Source organism: Haliotis asinina, chromosome 1 (genome assembly GCF_037392515.1).
Source record: "Haliotis asinina isolate JCU_RB_2024 chromosome 1, JCU_Hal_asi_v2, whole genome shotgun sequence".
In the NCBI taxonomy this organism is placed as follows: Eukaryota; Metazoa; Mollusca; class Gastropoda; order Lepetellida; family Haliotidae; genus Haliotis; species Haliotis asinina.
Window position 1 is genome coordinate 41,937,978 of NC_090280.1, and position 23,414 is coordinate 41,961,391.

The window sequence follows — 23,414 nt, forward strand, 5'->3', positions numbered from 1 at the left end:
ATGATTAAAGCATTGCTCATCTCGTTTAAGACCTGGGTTCAATGGGCAGAATGTGTGAAGTCCATTCCTAGTGTCTCCGTTGTGATACTGCTGGAATGTTCCTGAACAGGGTGTAAAACTAAACTCACAAGCGGTCATATGGTCAAACATTGTCATATCAAAGTAGATTGATGTGCGTAAATACTTTGAGTTGTCCCACTCCCAAACCTTTATGGCGTTGTTCGCACAAACATTCCCCATATGTTCATGGAAACATTCATCCAAATTTTCACACAAATGTTCACCCAGACATCCTCCCAGATGTTCATCCAAATATTCACCCTAAGGTTCATGCAAACATTCACTCAAATTTTCATACAAATGTTCACCCAACTGAGAGACAAAAGCGAGAATATCTATGAACCAAGCTGTAACCTCAAGGCAACTGTATTTTTGACTCGTGAATATTTGGCACTGTTGTGTTTCACTGTATTGAAATACAGGTATATTGGCAGCTGAAGTATTCACTCACGTGTTGATGTGTGGATGAATATTGAAATACAGGTGTTGATGTGTGGATAAATATTGAAATACAGTCGTGCCCCGTTTATCCGAACACTTGTGTTTTTATTGAAATTGTCTGGATAACCGAATTTTCTGATATCTAAACCACGGGCCATATGTACAAAGAAACGTACAAAGAAACGAACATAGTAGGTGGCAGACATAATCTTTATTGACAACACAAAACAAATATCAGTGCATACATAAAATGTCTATTACCTACTCATGCAGTTATGCTCACTGGAAGAAATTAGTCATAGCTTTTTGCACTGGCTGTGTAGAAAAGCAAGAGGACTTTCGCCGGTCATTTCGTCACTGTTGACATTGGCAAGATCATCGGCAGTAACAGTCACAGTTGCAACCTGTGCATAGGTTCGTAGTGCATCTTGAAGTTCCAACAAGGCCATGTCTTCTTGTGGGTCCACATTTGATTGGATAATATCCACATGGCGAAAGCAGTTAGCAATTGTCTTTTCGCTCACAGCTGTCCAGGCTTGCTTGATCATCCGGATTAATTAATTATAGTGACCCACAAATTGACACGCTTCAAAATTAACTCAGTGTCACCTTCTCACGCTTCAAAGACTGCCAACTTCTTTCATGATACGACATGCAATGCCCTCGGTAATCGCGTGTGTAAACATACGGGTGCTCAGCCGTCCGGATATACAAGACAAAAAATGCACAAAATTTAGTGTTTTGTATGTCAAAATGACCGTACAGTTATGGAAACTGGATTTCCGGATAGGTGAGTGATTTTTAAACGTTGGGAATTCGTTTTAAGGAATTTTCGTTCGAAAGGCGAGTTTTCCGGATATCTGAGGTTCGGATAAACGGGGCACGACTGTACAAGTATATTGGTGGCTGATGTATTCACTCAGGTGTTGATGTGTGGATGAATATTGATATACAGGTATACTGGCAGCTGAGATATTCACGCGGTGTTGATGTGTGGATGAATATTGATATACAGGTATACTGGCAGCTGAGATATTCACGCAGTGTTGATGTGTGGATGAATATTGATATACAGGTATATTGGCAGCTGAGGTATTCACGCAGTGTTGATCTATTGATGAAGTGAGGTGTCAGAGCTGTAGGTGGGGATAGCCATCAGCACAACCCAGGTTTTGTCGTCATCTATCATTTGTCCACAGAGTTGCAGCTTACAGGAGCTTGGAGGAATCTTTCCTTTTTGATACAAAACAGCAGAAATACCAACCTTCCCAAATTTAGCAGAATCATCCTGAAAAATGCATGTTGATTCCGCCATTCCAACAAAGCCAAATTCAGTCCGATTTATTTCAAAATGTACAAAGATATAGATAGTCATACTTTTGGGAGGGCTAGGGTCATTTTTGACTTTTAGTGACAGTAATTAAATAACTGTAGCACTATATTTACAGAATGTTTCTTATTGTTTACACTAGAAAGTAATCCAGAAGTTTAGTAGACTGCCTTATAAGTTCCATGCGCCATTTATTATATTCACTTAAAATTCACAAGTACTGCAAACTGGTTTCAGTTGTGTAAGAATCACTGTGTGTAATGACATCAAGACGTTCACGAGTGCAACAATATATTGGGATCCCTAATTTGTTTGAAAATTCTTAAGTTTTTCTATCTTAGGGAGCTCAGTTTCCTAACTGGACCAATTTGGGATTCGCATCTCTGCAACAGCTCTTCGTCGTGTACACAGAGCCGACTAAAATTTAAGTGAAATCTTGTCCTTACCAACTCACAGATGTATGAGGTTCGGCCCAAGTTCCAGAATGAGAGTATAAGGGAGAAAAATCTGTATAGATTCAGGTGTGAATTGATCTTCCTTAACCGATACTTGTCATAAGAGGTGACTAAGGGGATTTGGCGATCAGGCCCACTGACATGACACATCATAGTACCTCTAATGCATAGATAGGTGCTCATGCTGTTGATCACTTGATTGTTTATAAACTGCTGGAATGTTTGCTTAGGCCAACATTAAAGAATGACAAACAAACAAATCGTTGCATTCCAGCTTAATCTAGTATCTTGATTACTCAAAATGGGTGCAGACTGCAAGGGAGTTTAAATGATCTATCTCCATCAAATGAGTGTAAACATGTGTCGAGTCATGTGACTTTGTAGGGACAGGAGTCACTTCCTTCAATCTTGCACAGTGTACAGTGTTTCAGTTTGAAGGAGTTATCTCCCATTATATGTTGTTTGGGAGTACATTGGCCTTTCCTTGAATACTAGGTTCTCCATATCATGAAACAGTGGTAACGCTTGTAAAGAGCTGGGCCACTACAAATCCCAGTAACTCGTACATAAAGTGATAGTTCCTTGTATCATGGTGGCATGGTGATACATTGACTAAACCTTAAATAACTGTGAAACAGGTGGTTGTACACAAAAACACACCAGCGACAAATCACCAAGCCCCATAATGGTTAGGGTTGGCCAGCAGCTAAGAATGTTTTCTGGCTTAAAGGTCACATGCAACGTAAAACACAACTTTGCAGATTCTGGTACCTTTTGGTATGCAATTACCGAAACGAATAATAAAAAATGCCAATTCAATCTAAAAGGTTGAAAAAAACGCGATGAAAAAAAAGCCCGCGAAATCGGAGTTCAAACGTTTCACTAAATTCCCCCTAGCGCTGGGGGGAAAACTGGTTTCAACAGCTGTGCTGCGCTGCGTCCATAACGCATGCGCAGTGAATAGATTCGCGGAGCTTGAAACAGTATGCATACTGAGGTCGTGAGCAGTAGTCTAATCTTGGTTGTGTACACAAACAAGTAAATAATCTGCTCGTTACGTAAAAAAAACATGTTGATTGTGGTGAGCAGTCTCTGTCACAGAGAAAGTTCAGTGTCTGGTTTATTCACACCTATATGTCTGCCTGCCTGTCTGCTAAAGACAACATGCAATACACAGCTTCAGTCATTGACCACGTGCGATTTGAACTTAACACCTATCAGACTGTACGACATAAAGAAAATAAGCTGATTTATGACTCGTGCACCCGAGTCCCGTGTCTGCCACATTATGTAATTAGGCACGTATGATACACATGACATGTTTTTATGTCTGTGGGTTGCAAACAAACTACATCCATTTTTTTCGGATGACTGGATCTGACGGAAACTGGTGCAAACTCTTGTCAGTTTCAAGTCCTGCCTTGTACTTGGACGAATGACAGATTCCAGCCGCGCAGTAGTTTACTATCTCTACTGACATGATTTTTTTATTGGATGGAGCGCAAATTCAGAGAATATGTATTTTCCAAACCCAACATCTCTATATACATTCTTCATGGATAACAACTTCTTTTAGTGTATATAATTTTGTTTGACAATTGTATATGAATCCATACTGAAACGACGGATCAAATACACTAAAAGAAGTTGTTATCCATAAAGAATTTTACTTTCTGGTGACTGGCTATACTTCTAAAATGCCCATCAAACAGATCATCTTTCTGTACACACAATGAAACCTAGCATATCAGCAAATGAAACAGCCAATCGGAAGCCGTCGTTTCACTTGAGTGCATATCCACCCGCTATGGCTGGGTTCGGTCTCCCGAGGGCTTCGTTTCGGGGGAAGTAAGCCCAAGTACAAAATATTGCACTTTTGAATCGCGATTGTACGCTTATAATTGTGTGTATCTGTGTTTTTAAAAGGAGCAGTGTATATTATATGTCATGAATAAGTGATATATGTGTTTTAATTATGTTTGATTTTTTGGTTGCATGTGACCTTTAAGCATATGCCAGTTGTGTTTCCTAGGGTAATCAATTTGGTAATTGGGTCATGAAACAAGAATGTAAGAGACCACTGATTAGCGAACAAGGTCAGTCTGTAGAAAAGAACACATTTTCGTACGAAACAGGGCATGTACTCTATCCACTTCTCCTCAAAAACTACTTTAAAGAATTCAGCAAACTTATACATTGGCTTTCCTGGGACTCTGATGTTTTGTTTTGGTATTTTATTGGGTTTTTTTTTTATATTTTTTTTTTGTAAGTTTAGACACATTTGAACTTAGGTACATTTTGCAAAATTTGTCTGTGATGATAGTGTATTAGGGGATTAAGTCTTAGAATACTAGGGGATGTACATTATCCACTTCTCCTCAAAAACTACTTTATGGAATTCATTAGATTACACATGTGCTTTATAGGGACTCTAAAGGTGTGCATCTCATATTTTGATTTTGTATTGTATTTATTTTTCCAATTTTAATGCCATTTTAACTTACATAAATTTCTCTCAGAATGTGTTATAGGGAAAAGCAGCTCAACGGAATTTATTGAGCTTCTACATGTGTTTCATTGAGACTCTCATACCTTGTTCATCCAGTTTCTCAATTTTGTCACTTCTACAGATGTTTGAACTTAGCCGAATTTGGTGCTATTCATCCTGTTCCTCCCATACAACAGGAGATGTACTTAATCCACTTCTTCTCAAAAACCTCTGCACAAAACTCACTTAGCTTAGATGTCTTTTATAGAGACTCTAAAGGTGTGCATCTCATATTTTGTTTTGGTATTTTATAAAAAAAATCTATGTTTAGAGACATTTGAATTCAGATAAATTTTGTGGAATTTCTTTACAAAAACTGCCCAACAGAATTGATTTAGCTTATTCATGCATGTCATTGGGACTCAAGAGGTGTGTATCTCATAGTTGCATGGATGTATACTGAACTTGTTTGGTAGAAGTTAATCACCAGAGCACACTCAATGTAGGGGAACGTTACCTACAACAGCGGGGGCATCCGTGTCCCTAGACACAATTTTGTCTTGTTTCTTATATGTACATGATTATTCACCGGATATCATGTCTTGTTGGCTTTGACTTTACCGGTTCACAAATTTTACTGGCGATTTACAGGTATATACGAGAGACCAGAAATAGATAAGACCACTCAAATGGAATCCTGCTTTTACTGACATTGAATATGATGAATGTCAGGTTATACTTTCAGTCTGGACATGTGATGGCAAACATTAGTTGACAACAGTTAATTTTAAGGATGCATGTCTTCATGTGCTTTCACATGTTTACTTCTCTTTTCACTTACACACTCAGTTACCCACCTATTTATGCACACACCAACATAATATACATTTCATTTATTACAGGTTCAGATGACCCCCCGGTTCCTACATGGGCCATTGTTGTCATTGTCATTCTGATAGTGATCATCATCATCGGCCTTTTGGTTGATTGCTTCGTGTGTAGGCCAAAGGGTAGAGGTCCCTCTCACTGCGTATTGGCCCGTCTGAGGTCCAAGAATGCTGATGTTTCGACTGCTTGGTATGTATCACATCAGTCTCCCAGCAAACGTACCGCATGAATCTGTACCCCAAACTAATTCCCATGCTACGATCAGTAATAGTGGCCATAAGTGTATGTCAGACTAACTAAAACAATGCAGCTTTAATCTGTGGAAGGAATCTATTCCACAATTGTTTTTTTGTCATTTATTAACGGTGACTGGATGAATCAATTTGTTGGTTGAGCACATCTCACCACATGTAAGGACTGATGCTCATAAAGAACATCACTAGGTTGTCTGGTCCTGACTTGACTATTTACACATCAACATCACTGGTTTGTCTGGTCCTGACCTGATAATTTACACTATGGACATCACTGGCTTGTCTGGTCCTGACTTGACTATTTACACACCAACATCACTGGCATGTCTGGTCCTGACGTGACTATTTACATACCGACATCACTAGCTTGTCTGGTCCTGACGTGACTATTTACACTATGGACATCACAGGCTTGCCTGACCTTGACTTGATTATTTACACTATGGACATCACAGGCTTGCCTGACCCTGACTTGATTATTTACACTATGGACATCACAGGCTTGCCTGACCCTGACTTGATTATTTACACAATGGACATCACAGGCTTGCCTGACCCTGACTTGATTATTTACACTATGGACATCACAGGCTTGCCTGACCCTGACTTGATTATTTACACTATGGACATCACAGGCTTGCCTGACCCTGACTTGATTATTTACACTATGGACATCACAGGCTTGCCTGACCCTGACTTGATTATTTACACAATGGACATCACAGGCTTGCCTGACCCTGACTTGATTATTTACACTATGGACATCACAGGCTTGCCTGACCCTGACTTGATTATTTACACAATGGACATCACAGGCTTGCCTGACCCTGACTTGATTATTTACACTATGGACATCACAGGCTTGCCTGACCCTGACTTGATTATTTACACTATGGACATCACAGGCTTGCCTGACCCTGACTTGATTATTTACACTATGGACATCACAGGCTTGCCTGACCCTGACTTGATTATTTACACTATGGACATCACAGGCTTGCCTGACCCTGACTTGATTATTTACACAATGGACATCACAGGCTTGCCTGACCCTGACTTGATTATTTACACTATGGACATCACAGGCTTGCCTGACCCTGACTTGACTATTTACACAATGGACATCACAGGCTTGCCTGACCCTGACTTGATTATTTACACTATGGACATCACAGGCTTGCCTGACCCTGACTTGACTATTTACACTATGGACATCACAGGCTTGCCTGACCCTGACTTGATTATTTACACTATGGACATCACAGGCTTGCCTGACCCTGACTTGACTATTTACACTATGGACATCACAGGCTTGCCTGACCCTGACTTGATTATTTACACAATGGACATCACAGGCTTGCCTGACCCTGACTTGACTATTTACACTATGGACATCACAGGCTTGCCTGACCCTGACTTGATTATTTACACTATGGACAGCATAGGCTTGTCTGGACCTGACTTGATTAGTTACTCTCCATCATCACTAGCTTGTCTGGTCCTGACATGATTATTTATTTACACAATGGACATCACAGGCTTGTCTGGTCCTGACTTGATTATATGCACTCAAACATCACTGGCTTGTCTGGTCCTGACATGATTATTTACACTATGGACATCACAGGCTTGCCTGACCCTGACTCCATTATTGATTCAATGACCACCACTGGCTTGTTTAATCATGACTAACTTACTCAGTCATAAACATTAAATCATCTTAGTGCTAAGATTGTATATTGCTTTAAGTGACATAGATTCATTGCCTTAGTGCTAAGAGCACTTATGGAACATGACCCCTTATGGTTCTCATAAGTTCTCACCAATGTGAATGAGATGATTAGACCAGCTGATGGCATCTCATCATTCTACATGCTCATGCTGTCAGCCACATGTTTGCCTGTGCCTGTCTTGATTGGTTATAGATTGCTGTTCTTGAGCAAATCAGATGTTGTCCTTCTTCTTCTACAGCATTTAGTTCTACATTTTCACAAATGAACTACCTTGAAAGTATAAATTTCTCTTCATTCACCATCCGTGAAGGTCCTTGGGTAGACTAGGACTTCAGCAACCCATGCTTGCCGTAGAAGGCGACTATGCTTGTCATAAGAAGCAACTAGTGGGATCAGGTGGTCAGGCTCACTGACTTTGTTGACACATGTTATCAGTTTCCAATTGTGCAGATCAATGCTCATGTTGTTGATCACTGGATTGTCTGGTCCAGACTCGATTATTTCAGACAGCTGGAATATTGCTGAGAATGGCATACTCACTCACTCACTCACTCATTCACTCACTTCTCATGCACAGTGCTCACAATTAATTGTCAGTGTGATTAAACTCTACTACATTACTGCACATCCCTTCTCCTCTGAAAGACTACATGTATATTTTCGTAATTGAGATCACTCTTCAGATATGTTATTTTTTCTGCCTCGCACACTTCTACCGAGAATTTAAAGTATTTGACACAGATTGGTTGAAAAGGAAGTATGGAGTTAGCTGGCCCTTCCCTGAATTGTCATATTGTGTCAGAGAAATATAGCACAAACGAAACCTGATTGGCTTCAAACAGCCCCTGTGAAATTGAGAATAGAAAGTAGAGTTGTGACGATTAATCGATACGCAAGTTATCGCGATTCAAGAGCTGCACAATACAATGCATCGATATGATTGTCGTGTATCGATTCAACACGATACTTACATACTTAGCAGTCTACGAAAACACCGTCTCCCCTTCTATTTAGATTTTCGTGGAAAATATTGCCATGGACATGCTCCGTCTGAGATAATTTGCACAAATTTATTTTGTTATCTGTGCGAAAAAGCCAGTTGTGCCAATGTTGATCCCTGCTGTTCCATTTCTTTTTAAAAAACACTGCTTTACTGACACATGCCAAACATTTTTAATAAAATGTGTTTCATGATGACGTGTTTAATTTTTCTTGGGAGAAGAATACCTTCCCTGAAATGATTACATAACAGCACATTATTTCCAGTACTTTTATTTTTCTGTATTTCAAGGACAAAATATCGTGATATGTATCGCATCATATGTATCGGACTACCAGTATCATGATACGTATCGTATCGTGGCATGGGCGTATCGTCACAACTCTAATAGAAAGTCAGTTTACATCAGACCGATTTTATTTCTCGTTTTACAGATCCATTGGCTATAGAAATAATATAAGAATTTTTCCACTGCAATTATATTTTGAGGGTTGGAGTGAAGTCTAATCACTTTATCCTATTAATGGTTACTCCTTCCATCACCAGCTCAGAGAAGAAGACTGAAGGGACTACAGCAGAAACCGATAGGTGAGACATGCTACAAGTTTTGAGACACTCTGCTCCTGTAGGTGAGACATGCTGCTGGTATTGAGACACATACGTGCTGTTGTAGGTGAGGCTTGCAACAAGTTTTGAGACACTGTCCTGCTGTAGGTGAGATATATTGCAGGTATTGAGACATAGCGCCTTGCTGTAGGTGAGACATGCTGCAGGTATTGAGACACAGTGTGTTGCTGTAGGAGAAGCTTGCTACAAATATTGAGACACAGTGCTGCCGTAGGTGAGACATGCTGCAGGTATTAAGACACTGTCCTGCTGTAGGTGAGACATGTTGCAGGTATTGAGACAGTGTGTTGCTGTAGGTGAAACATGTTGCAGGTATTGAGACATAGTGTGTTGCTGTAGGTGAAACATGTTGCAGGTATTGAGACATAGTGTGTTGCTGTAGGTGAAACATGTTGCAGGTATTAAGACATAGTGTGTTGCTGTAGGTGAAGCTTGCCACAAATATTAAGACACTGTGCTGCTGTAGGTGAAACATGTTGCAGGTATTGAGACACAGTGTGTTGCTGTAGGTGAAACATGTTGCAGGTATTGAGACATAGTGTGTTGCTGTAGGTGAAACATGTTGCAGGTATTAAGACACTGTCCTGCTGCAGGTGAGACATGCCACAGGTATTGAGACATAGTGTGTTGCTGTAGGTGAGACATGCCACAGGTATTGAGACACTGTCCTGTAGGCGAGATATGCTACAAGTATTGAGACACAGTGCATTGCTGCAGGTGAGACATGTTGCATGTATTGAGACACAGTGTGTTGCTGTAGGTGAGATATGTTGCAGGTATTGAGACATAGTGTGTTGCTGCAGGTGAGACATGCCACAGGTATTGAGACATAGTGTGTTGCTGCAGGTGAGATATGCTGCATGTATTGAGACACAGTGTGTTGCTGTAGGTGAGACATGTTGCATGTATTGAGACACAGTGTGTTGCTGTAGGTGAGACATGCCACAGGTATTGAGACATAGTGTGTTGCTGCAGGTGAGACATGCTGCATGTATTGAGACACAGTGTGTTGCTGTAGGTGAGACATGTTGCATGTATTGAGACACAGTGTGTTGCTGTAGGTGAGACATGCCACAGGTATTGAGACATAGTGTGTTGCTGCAGGTGAGATATGCTACAAGTATTGAGACACAGTGTGTTGCTGTAGGTGAGACATGCTGCATGTATTGAGACACAGTGTGTTGCTGTAGGTGAGACTGGCTGCAGGTATTGAGACACAGTGTGTATGTGTCCTGTAGATGCAGCAGTTGGCCTTGACATGAATTTTCCTGACAACCCCTTGTATGTTTTCTTTCAGTCCACCTGAGACGAACCCCCTGCTGGATAAGAAGACGAGTCATGTCAAGTGAGTGTCTATTAATGCAAGTGCTTGGGTGGTGTTGGAGACATCACAGAGACTTTTGTATAAAGTAAATGTGCTGTAGGTTATATATTGCAACATTTCAATAAGGTTCGTGCAGTAGGAGTTAACTGTGAAGATTTGTATGAGAAATGATGTGTTACAGCTGACATAACCATTTCACAGTTCCCAGATGACTGGTGAGAATGAAACAGAGAAGACAAAGGAACTTGAACCTGAAGACAAAGATGAAGCTGCAACTGAGCCCAAATCTGAAGACAAAGATGCTGACACCACTGGGGACAAATCTGAAGACAAAGATATGGATGGTGCCGGCGACAAACCTGCAGACAAAGGTGTGAATGGTATGGGCAAGAAGTCTGAAGACAAAGGTGTAGATGGTACGGGCAACAAATCTCAAGACAAAGGGCCTGCTGTCCTTGTTGTTGAATCTGAAAACAAACAAGCAACATAGATTCTTCTGCTCTTAGACAAGGTAAGTTATGTTGCTGGTAAACACCCATTTACCATTGTTTCTTGAAACTGGGTTTTGTCTTTAGAAATCTGCCTTAGGATAAATAACTTGCATATGTACATGTATGTGAAGGTCCAGAGTAGAATAGGCCTTAAGCAAACCATACCTGTCATAAAAGGCGACTAACGGGACCAGGTAAAACTAAACTCACTCACTAATTGCGCAGATCGATGCACATGGTGTTGATCACTGGATTGTCTGGTCCAGACTCAATTATTTACAGACCACCTCCATATAGCTGGAATATTGCTGAGTGCAGTGTAAAACTAAACTCACTCATCCACTCACATTCATTTATGTAGAAATATGGAAGAACGGTTTACTATGAGGAAGCCATATGAGGATAAATAATTTTGCTTGTGAAGATGTTATCACCTTGAATATGGTTTTGATTTTTTTATTCCAAGTTACAACAACTTAGACAAACCTGTAGAGGTTTCCAATTCTTTGAAGAGAATCGTCCTTGGGGTACATATATGCATTTTCTGCTGCTGGAAAATGTCACGTAACAATGTTTTAATAAGATATTGTACAATAAACTTTTTTGTTCATTATACGACTCCTCACCACGTGGAGTCACCCTTCTGCCGCACATGCGCAGGCAACCAGGTAAGCATCCAAGCCCGTATCATCATTCCTTCTGCTGATATATTTATCAGGGAACAGAATTGCGGGGAGATGGGTGGCCCTACCCCAAGGACAATTCTCTTCAAAGAATTGGAAACCTCTACAGGTGTGCGCCTTTCGCCGACAAAGTCTGGCAGGCCTAGCTTCCACAGCGGTAGATGGCCGACATGAACGGTGGACAGCACCCAAGAATTTCATGTTGCCTTCTCCCACTCCGGTAGGAAGAGAGAGAGGTGGCCCCCCACTGGGATATGCAGCACAGGGTGTGACAGGGACTGCCGGCGGAGTTAGCGGGGGGTCGGGGCAGACCCCCCCACACGCGAAAAGGCTGCTGAGATCCAGACGAAGAGGTCCGCTCTTTCCCCTTGTCCTTGGCGGCCCGGCTCCTCTTCCTACTCCTGCCCAGCGGCCGAAGCCAGCCAGCAGACTCGGGCGTAGGTTGCGCCCCGGAAGAGGAACTCGCTACGGGAGCGTGGGGGCGAGAAACCCGCAGCTGCTCCAGCAAGGCTTTCGAGTCTTTAAAAGACGTTGCAGCCGCTGCAGCCTCCCGAATGACTTGCTGCACCCCCGGAAACAACATCGCCCCCAGCTGAAACTGAAGGGCCAGCAAGGTCTGCTGTATAGCCGCCGAGTACTGAGACATCGACAGCCACAGCTTGGGCATCCCCATGACTGCTCACATCACCGTTGACGCCGCCGATCGCAAGGAATCGCGCGGATAACTGACATAGGAGCACTACACTTGGGGAAACGTCCCCAGAGTTCTCCCCTGTCTCCAGGGCTGACCTCTATAATGAGGAGAGGTAAGCCGCATGGACCACCACCCTCACTTGCTGCATGGCATTCCGATAGACCTCCTCATAGGTCCGGTATGCCTGCCGCAAGGGGGCTCACGACTGGGTAAAGGGTGGAACTAAACGCTCCTGCCTGGCAGCTGGAGCTGCACCTGAGGAAGCCAAGCCTCCCCCGAGGGCGACCGAGGTGAACACACACTCATCCACCACCAGCACAAGAAAGAGAGAGTCGTCCCCCAACTGGTAACGCCGCACAAGCTCAGGCATCGGAGGCGGGTACCAGCCAGGAGAGGTTCCATCACATCCTGCACCAGGCGGCAGGCGGAACTCAGTCCAGTCCGGACAGATAGTCGGGACTGCAGCCTGGGGAATAGCGTGTACGATCCACTGACGCACCTCTCGCAAGGCCGAGGAAATACGGAAAGCTCCCTTGGGCTCCTCCACTTCCCCAACATCCTTCGCCTCGACGTCCGAGCCCAAAGCCGAGGCGGAATCCCCACAGAAAGAGGAACCACACCCCAACCCGGTGGACAAGCGAACGGCAACAAGGGGAAAGGAAGAGCTCAAGGTACCCTCCGCTCCAGGCACCGAGCTAACACTGTCCGAACCCCGGTCCCGAGACGCAGGAGGAAGCTCGGACAGAACTGAGTCCTCCGCTCTCATGGGGAGGGGTGACGCAGGGGTCGGTACCCCAGGAATCCACAACGGACCCTGTGCCAAGACCGAGAGAGGGACTGGGAGCAAACCCGAAGGCAAAGGCTAGCGGAGCGACCTGAGCCCGGCAATCCGTCCTCCAGACTCTCCGTCCCCCACCCAGAGTGCGTGAGAAACTCCTGCCGGAGACCTCCAACAGACTCATGGACGAGGGACTTCACCGAGTCCATGTGCTGCTGAAACAACTGGTATATAAAATTCATATCAAAACCAGAGGGAGAAGAGGAAGCAGGGGCAGACTGCGAAGTAGTCGACTGAGGCTTACTTTTAGATTTAGACTTAGCGTGCTTAGCCTTTTTTGACTTGGACGGGGGAAGCTCCGACGGCTCCCCTCCCGCCTCGCGCATCTCCTTATGGAAAAAGGAAGTCTGACGCCCTCCTTTTTCTGGCCCGGAGGGAGAAACTCTTGCAAAGTTCGCAGACCTCAGGGTCGTGGCCAGCCTTCTCCAAACAGCAGAGACACTTAGTATGTCCATCCTGGGGCGGGATATTCGTCCCACACGATGTACACGCCGTAAACGCCAGAAAGTCATTTGCTAGACATAAGCGAATGGTGAGCACCGCAACACAAGCTTGTGTATGTATTGTGTTATTTATAAAAATAACTGTAATAGCATTACAATTCATAAGAATACGAAATATCACGTACAAAACATTGAAAATTACATGAATACATGGAGCATGAAATAGTTGGTATAAAACGCAATATTCCACATGCGGGATCGCCTACCTCCCGCCATGGGAAAGCAACTTGTGGGTAACCCACGGGAAAGCTAGCGCTATATTTTTTTTACACTTTAGTCACAGACAGAAACATGGGAACACCTAGTTAAATAAACGTTCTTTTCTCTCTAGACAAACGAATAAACCATACATACAGTAGAGGGAGTCATCTCCAAAGTACGCATATGTTCAAGGTTCTTGTCTTAGCTTTCCAGCATGTCTACACAACTGCAGAAGGTATGATGATACAGGCTTGGATGCTTACCTGGTTGTCTGCGCATGCGCAGCAGAGGGGTGACGCCACGTGGTGAGGGGCTGTATAATGAACAAAAAGACTTTTGTTTATTGTACAATATCTTATTAAAACATTGTTACAACTGTCACATGACATTTTCCTGCAGCAGAAAATGCATATATGTACCCCAAGGACGATCTCAATGAAAAAGAATAATGGCTTCTAGAAATTAACTTACAGTGGTTTTGGCAGGTATTGTATAATGTCAGGATACCATGTGATAAATGTGATCTTCATGGTAAATCAAAGAAATAGAAATGTGCAGTGTGGGTTTTTTAAAATTTTCCTGTTTTGTATTTTGTGTCAGAGATACGGATAAGCTGCATATCTGTGTAACTTTTGCTAAGATTTATGTTAAAACAGAAGCCCTATTAAATCTATGGCATAAAGGTATGGATGTATTTTGTAAATATTCAATGTTTCTCTTATTACAGATCAAGTTTAACTAACAAACAAATATACATTTAAACTTTGGTATATTTTTACAATTAATGGAAACTGGCAAAATACCAGAGAGGATCTAGATTCCCCAGGTGTGATATTGCTGGAATGTTGATAAAGGCAGCATAAAAACTAAACTCACTTTGACGTTGATAGTTATGCTATTTGGAAACATCGAGAATAATAAATCATCTTGTGTAGAACAGGGCAAAGAATGAAATGTTTCAACTAGAATACTGTGAATTAAGCACTTCTTGCTCATGAAAAATGAGTGTCAAGCAAGACATTGATGTGATTCCCAATTATGTCCCTTTATTAGAACTAAAAGTTCCCGTGAAAATCCTTATACTGAAATTGTTTATGTTATCTTGCATATTTATCATGCTTGATCCACGTTTCCTGCTTGACTGGTTGAAGGTAATGTTAAACTGTTTCTGTTGAGATTTCAACTTCAACTTTGACCTATGTGTTTGTTGAACTTCCACAGTGATAAAATGAAGTATTGTGCGTCGTCATTAACTGTTTTTTGTTTTATTGCAGGCAGGAGAAACAAGGAGACTGAATTGTGGTGAGAAGATGAACATCCTCAACTGGGATGTCTGTTCACATCCAGAGCAGACGTCAACTTGTGAACTGGTTCTGACTGTTTGCTGGACATAGACAATTGCCCAGTTCTCAAACAGACACAAGTGTCAGTCATCACTGTTTCAATGGAATATTTATCCAATATCTGTTTCAGTTCAAAATGTTTTGTCAATGCATTTTTGTACCATGCAGAGTTATGTCCCTTGATGTATTCAATCTGGTAACTGTGCAAAATGCTTTACTCATAAGAGAGGATGGAAACTGTTTTCTGAAAACAGCTACAATGTTGAATATAAGTGTTCACTGTTTCACATTCACTAGTGAAATATCTCTGTTTCATTCGAATAAATTTGCCTGATTCATGACATGGCTAAAGAAAGTATTACACGATAAAACTTTTGAATGTATATTTCACTGAACAATATGCCTCACTCTGTTTGTTTCATGGATATGCTTGTTGTTGTTTTTTTTATAATGTTATTGTCTGCACATCTTATGATTTAAAAATATGTTAAAGTAAGCATGTTAGCATTATCATATGAAATCCATTGTCACCATCAACTTGACCGATTGTGTTCGTGTAGTCTGAGAGACTGCTTGTTTAAAACACGATGTGGGCAGGCAATGCTGCCATGTTAAGATGAATATTTCTTTTAGTCAGTACATCGAGATTTACGTATGTTTTCCCATTTAAAAAGATGCAAACATTTGTTTTTATTGGCAACAAATTACCTTTCAAAAAACATATGCAGTAAAGATTTTTGAGGGGTGGGTGCGGGGGATGTTATAAACCGATCATGTTTTATAGGATTTTGGGGAGAGTTAATTTTTGTATGGAAAAAAATTTGTGTTTTTATTTCTTGATATACATTCATTTTCCCTGAAAAGAATATTTTGGCTGGTTTTGACAGACAGCTTGGTACTTTTCACAAACATGTCCATTGAAATTTTCGTGGGTTTTTTTTTTGTAGGATGTGGGATTTTTTAGAAGAGTCATTATTTCAAACCATAAAACCATGGTTGGGATGGGCCCAAATTTTGTACCTGTGTACCTCACCCCATTTTACCCTACCCTACCCAGAAACCTGTTATGTTAATTCCTGACATCAAATTTGTAAGAAATGGCAATATACCTCAGAGGCTGAAATTTTTAGGGTTTTATATATGTACATATATTTTAACCATGTATTATAGTCAATACAGGTGACTGTAGATTATATATGTGTAAAATTTCAAAGACAATACAATGTTTTAATCATGAAAGAATACCATTTTCCATTGTTTAATCTATAACTCAGATAATCACATACCCACCTGTCCTCAATATCAGGGTGACCCATCCCATTTCTACGTGAAACATCAGTATGAAATGGAGGGAAGCTCTAAACATTTTGCTACAGATAAGTGTACTGTGAGAGTGTTTTACAGCAAACAAAACCTTGAGGTATATACAATTCAAGGACTTTGTTATTTCAGCCTTGTCGATGAATATTAACTGAGCAGTGTTTTTTTAAGTGGCAACATTTTCCCATCAGTATTTCAGCTTTCCTTGCCAAGGCTATAGCTCATCATAATATAATAGGTCGACTTGTATAGCGCACAGTGTCCATACACCAAGTGATTGCTCACTGTGCTTTTGATAAGACAGCTAGTTTAGACATCAGGGAAGATATTTTTGGAAGAGGAAAGTTTTCAGCTTTGACTGGAAGGTAGACAGTGTTTCAGTGTTTTTAATAAAGACTGGCAGATCATTCCAGAGAAAGGTGGATGTGAACGAGAAGTGACTGTGTCCAAAGGTTTTCAGATTGTCTTTGGGGTTTTTGTGCAGTGAGTTGTTGGCTGATCTGAGACAGCGAGATGGAACTCTTTCACTAGGTTGGACAGGTAGGATGGAGCTGAACCATTTATGCAGCTGTATGTGATGCACAGGATCTTATATTCAATCCCTGCTTTGATCGGCAGCCAGTGTAGTTTGACAAGGACTGGTGTGATGTGTGACCGCTTCCCACTTCTGGTGATGGTACGTGCAGCTGCATTCTGAATGCGTTGTAATTTGGTGACCAGATCCTGATGTACATTACCCAGTAAACTGTTAAGTAATCCAGCTGTGAGAGGATAGTGGATCTGACCAAATGGCATAACGCATCACATCAACAGGTGACGGATCTTGGCAGTGTTCCTCATGTGGAAGTAGCATGTAATTACATGGGTCTCCATTAGAAAGGTTTGAGTCCATGATGACCCCAGGATTTTTTTACTGTTTTACTGAAAGGTCACACGGAATTAACAATCTTGATCGAGTCCACTTTAACCTTGGCCCGATTCATTGTTGACCCGGTCAGCAAGATATCAGTTTTGTTGTCATTCAATTAATTAGCTTATTGATTGACATCCAGGATTTCACATCAGAAATGCACTGGGAAACATGAGCTATCATGTTATCTGAGTTTTTATTCAGCATTTATTGCACATGTGCACAAACTTTAAATTTTCATTCTTTTGTAGTCAGTCTTCAGTTTGTTCTTCAAGAATGTTTCTTCTTTTCAAAATAGGAAACAGTTCTTTAATATCATGGATGTTTTATTTCAATGATTACTTTATGATGCTCAGTTGTAGTTAGCTTCAAGCATGCAATGAGTCTGTTCAGCTCCGTGACAATCTACTACATTTGTTCATAAGATGTTCATGGATGAAGGGAATGTTTGATAATTCTCTCACTGCTGGGATGGATTTCTGCTTTTGAGACACGAGTACATGTATGTCATAGGCATTGTAGAAAAATTGTGTTTGTATGTAATTTCTCTAGACGTTTGTTCTCTCTAAGGGACATAATTTATGCAAAGGTGGGGTGATTCTTGGTTAAAATGGGGTCAGCCATTTTATTCCAGGTGTCATCAGTTTTGTACACATGTACCAGGAGGGTCAATCAATCAGCAATTTTGTACATGACAATATTTTAAAAGTTATGGTAGGGGAAGAGGGGGTCGTTAATTTTGTACATGGCATGAAGGGTGTGAGGATGTCAGTTACTTTTGTGTATAAGTGTTAGGATTTATCATTTTACATGCTTCTCCATATACAATCATGTCTTTCAATCACTCACACACAAAAGGCTGTAAATCATGAAACTGGTCCATGAAATATTTCAACAAGAATTCAATAGAAACATGGTGGGTATCACAAAATAAAGGTAAAGCTGCCAATGTGTGCTGAGTAAATGTTGCTTTGGAAACATTTAGGTTGAAGGTGGACAGTTTTGGCCAATAAGCAGTGGAAGCAGGTTGTCCATGTTCATGGAAAGATTTTTGCATCATAACACATTTGATCAAGCAGTTTGTGTCTATAGAATAGTCCAGATAATAATACAGAACATGTTGTATGATGTTCAGCTAATGCAGAAACTGTTTTGTTATGTTCCAGTTTCTGCAGAAAATATTCTGCATCTGTTATAATTGCTCAATGGACAGTACATGGGTTTCATTTGATAACTGAAGAATGGCCTCTGTTGTGTAATTTTACTCAATAGCATACATATTCACGTGAATAATGATCTCTTTATCATATATTGACATTTTTTGAATATTGAATGTTTATGATGTAATCTTACTCTTTGCTGTATATTTTTTAGAAATCGTGTATGAATACATCTTTTTAATGAACCATCCAAGCCATAACAGTTCAGTGCAAAATGATTTCAATCCATGTTGGTAACACGTTTGGAGACCCCTATCTGAACCTACATGGAATGTTTGTCAGCAGTGTTTTGAGAACAAGCTCATCTTATTGATGTATATTCAAGGAATCCAAGATGAACTAAGTTCAAGCAAGGCAATCCAAGTTGCATCTTTGCAGAATCTTGGAACCATGTTCATGGAAAGATTTTTGCATCATAACACATTTGATCAAGCAGTTTGTGTCTATAGAATAGTCCAGATAATAATACAGAACATGTTGTATGATGTTCAGCTAATGCAGAAACTGTTTTGTTATGTTCCAGTTTCTGCAGAAAATATTCTGCATCTGTTATAATTGCTCAATGGACAGTACATGGGTTTCATTTGATAACTGAAGAATGGCCTCTGTTGTGTACGGTATTTAGGTCAAATGTCATCTGTTACAGTGTAGTGGTCAGAGGGAAACGGGAAAGGCGTTAAACAAAAGTCTTTTGGAGAGCCATGAACAAAAATAGACATGTTTGAATTTCATAAGTCCAGTCAAATTTTATTTCTTGTTTAGCATTTTTTTGTCCTCAGAAGACAAAAAGACAGGAGGGAAATTTAAATCTCTAAAGTAACGCTATTTCCTTTTAAATAATAAACATAATTTGTTCTACTTAGGGCCATTTATGAAGTGTGTATGGTGCAAGAAATACGAAGAAAATATTTCTTGGGGGTTACTTTACATTTTGGGTTAATAAAAGCATTAGGATTTGATTTTTTTTTTTAATGGGGAAAATTCATTTTATTAATTTACTATTTTTGTATTCTAGAAAAAAAATGGCCAGTGGAATCTGTAAAACAAGAAATGAATTTGGCCAGGCGTCGCAGAAAGTGGTTTTGCCTTTTATAATTTTGAAAATATATGAAAGAACATGGACCAAGTCATCAAAAATAATGAGAAGTATTAAGAGACTGTCAATATTTTTCTGTGGTGGATGTTAATTTTTCAAAACCCTTTGACCCTATCCCAATATATGACTTTTCAGTGCTTCTTTTGTTCTCTCATGTTTTTATGTTTGTTATTTATTATGTTATGCTTTTTTTCAGTATCATGATGATACTGTTCCCACTTTGATTTGATTTTGCATGTGTATAGTGTACATTCAGATCTTTAAATGGCATTTTGATGTGATGCCCATCAGGAAGAGAGTTTTTGTCAATGTCAACTTCTTTGTTATGGTGAACACGTTTCAGTTTATACACACACTCTTTCAACAGGGGAATGAATGGTATAAGGCAGAGAGCATACATGAAAGAACAACAAACATAATAAGACAACAAAGATGCAGGTTAAACAATGACAGCCCACAGTAATTGATGCAGATGTGTGATTGGCAAGTACAAAGGGAAACCAGCAATTAACTTGTAATTTGCACTGAGTAGAAACCAGCACTTAATCAGTTAAGTACTGTTGATAAATGAAGGAATGAGGAGATCTTCTTCATAATAAAGAAGTTGCCATCCATTAAAAACTCTCTTAATTCACTGTACCTCTTACAATGTTTTTTGTGTGTCATTATATCAGTATTAATTATGCACGTGTCATAACATTGTGTTTAATTACCTCAAATAGGGAATGTTTCCTTCATATTCAGAGTGCACTCCCCACATAAAGTCTTGAGGCAAACTTTAAAATCTGCTTGTCTACTTTGTCCATGACTAGGGCTTCAACGAGTCAGTTTTCCTAGAGTCCTAGAAAATAGACTTGAATACCCATGGAAGCCCTACTCTTGGCAGTTTAGTCCTCACAGAAGCTGAACACCATGTCCTAGTCACAGAACTGCTGTTTTATGTTTATGTTTTCCCAATTTCACTGTACCTCTTACAATGTTTTTTGTGTGTCATTATATCAGTATTAATTATGCACGTGTCATAACATTGTGTTTAATTACATCAAATAGGGAATGTTTCCTTCATATTCAGAGTGCACTCCCCACATAAAGTCTTGAGGCAAACTTTAAAATCTGTTTGTCTTATGCCGCCATTAGAGACTTTCCATCTGCATGACAGCAGTTTGAGAGCACTCGAATCTGGACCAGACAATCCAGTGAACATCAACATCATGAGCATCAGTCTCAGACCAAACTGTAAAAGATCAAACCACATGCTTAGCTTCCTTATTCATGAACATGTCAGTGTTTCAAAAGATCATATTTTACTCACAAAAAGTTTAAGAGATGGTGCTGAATTAATTCATTTTGCTAGGAGTTTGTTTTGTAACAGAGCATTCCACTTAGTACTGTTAAGTGTATACCAAAGTCAGTCACTGCTTGTCTACTTTGTCCATGACTAGGGCTTCAACGAGTCAGTTTTCCTAGAGTCCTAGAAAATAGACTTGAATACCCATGGAAGCCCTACTCTTGGCAGTTTAGTCCTCACAGAAGCTGAACACCATGTCCTAGTCACAGAACTGCTGTTTTATGTTTATGTTTTCCCAATTTACTGTACTTAGAAAAACTGCTTCTTTCAAAAAGAGCTGGAATATGGTATTTCTTTCAGGCTTGTTGAAATTCATTCTTTGTTGGTATTCACTGACATAAGCTGTGGTGCCTAGAAAGGGGTATTATGTAAATGAAAGCCTAAGAAAATAGGTTTAGATTGTTTTTTGGAATCAGGCAGAGAGGAACAAGTAAAGGAACACAGGAAAAGTCATGCTTTCCTCTAACATTTTCTGGTTTTCATCACCAGCTATTCAGGAGACTTGTATTGAAGCAGTCAGGTCATGCGCTACTTTGGGTCTTCCAGTCCATGGATGTAGCTTGATGACTACCCATTTGATTGTGCAGGATGATAGTATAAATTATTATATACGAAGACAAAATAACAGGGTTCATATTTTCCATATGATGCCCAAGGAAAAAGAATATCACTTTGTTATGGTGACATGACATCATGAACAGTGCTATGATATCATGTATCTTTTGTGACGTGTTCTACATGCGGCGACGACGGGAAGACAGCCTATGTTTGAAAGTGAATTTGGGTTTATTTTCCTCAATTTTCAGATGTTGCTGGCATCTGGTGTCCAGGCCAGCAGATTATTTCATTATGTGCATGTTGTGTCTGTAAATAAACTCGGTGACCTGTTCACAATATTACTGCAAGCTATGGATGGTCTTTTTGTCATGATTGACATCATCTACCCAGTATATTGATGTGTTGTCATACCATTATGGTGTTAATTGTTCATACAATGTACCAGTTTTCTTATTGTATGTATACCATGTACCTGTGAATGTATGCTTTGAGCCATACTGTATTTTGCATGTGCCTGTTTGTACAAGGTTTTTGTAAGTGCTACGCTTCTATTAAAAAGGAAGGAAATATCTTCTTCAAGTTGATCATATTTGAAAGTGAGTCAAGACGAGGCTACATGGAATCTTGCCAAAAATGGACAGTCAGGAATGCCAGGCTGCTCACACAGATTCAGTAGACATTCTGTGCATTGAATCTTGCCAACAATGGAACATTGACACGCACGCACGCACATCGCCTTTTTCTTCACAGTTTCATTCATTAATGCTAAGCCACACTCAATAGATACTCTGTCACTCACTCGCAAGGAATCACCAACTCACCATCCCCTGGGTTGGACAGAGCAGTTACTCTTAATGATAACTGATGAAAGCTTTGAAATACATGAGTAGAAACAATATACTGATCAGCGAAAGAACGCAAGTTTCGAAAACAGAAATCTCATGAAATTAAAATGTTCTTGATAAAAAAATAGCTGTGTTTCTTCTGCTGTTTAGTTTGGGGCCCATTTGTCCTGGTTTCATTTGGAACTACTGTCCCTTTGTCTCCATCACACTTACACTGACCTTCAGACCTAATATATTGAAAGGCATAAGAAACATTGCTGGAGCTTGTGTTAAAAATTACCACTTTCTTCAGAGAAGAACATCAACAAAAGAGGTTCCTTGCCTGGACTCATCGCTGAATTGTTTGGTACCTAACTGGTCATTGGTGGTTTCCTTTGGTCTCACTCACAATTTCTGTGTGACTTGTGAAATTTTCTTGCAGGTGTTCATGGACAAAATGACAAACACTAAATGGACAATTATCAACGCTGTTGGTGGTGTGTCTCTGTCTAAGACATTCATACACTGCAGTTGAAGTCATTAGCAATGACTGAAGCATGTTGATCAGTATGTAGACATCCAGAGGCTGATCTCACGTTAACCAAGCCATGTTTGCTATGTTCAGAAAACGAGAACGATCGTCATTCAAGCCTGAATGCATGATGCACATGCTCCTCCATTTCAATGTTGTGTTTGTTTGAACTCCCTTTCCATAAAAGGGAGTTTCTATCCTCAATCTCATCTAGTACTTTATTGGGCAAAACACACTACACAACCACAAATTA

At 40.4% G+C, this 23,414-nt stretch overlaps 1 protein-coding gene across 1 annotated transcript in view; it reads left to right on the forward strand.

The window, feature by feature from the left end:
• The window catches only part of LOC137291671 (uncharacterized), a 41,263-nt gene extending 18,887 nt beyond the window's left edge, over positions 1–22,376 (forward strand). Inside the window, exons 6-10 of the mRNA XM_067823104.1 lie at positions 5,677–5,851; positions 9,196–9,237; positions 10,574–10,621; positions 10,802–11,111; positions 15,285–22,376. Coding sequence (XP_067679205.1) covers positions 5,677–5,851; positions 9,196–9,237; positions 10,574–10,621; positions 10,802–11,090 — 554 coding nt within the window. The 3' untranslated portion in view covers positions 11,091–11,111; positions 15,285–22,376. The remainder of the gene's footprint in view (positions 1–5,676; positions 5,852–9,195; positions 9,238–10,573; positions 10,622–10,801; positions 11,112–15,284) is intronic.
• The last annotated feature ends 1,038 nt before the right edge of the window (positions 22,377–23,414 follow it).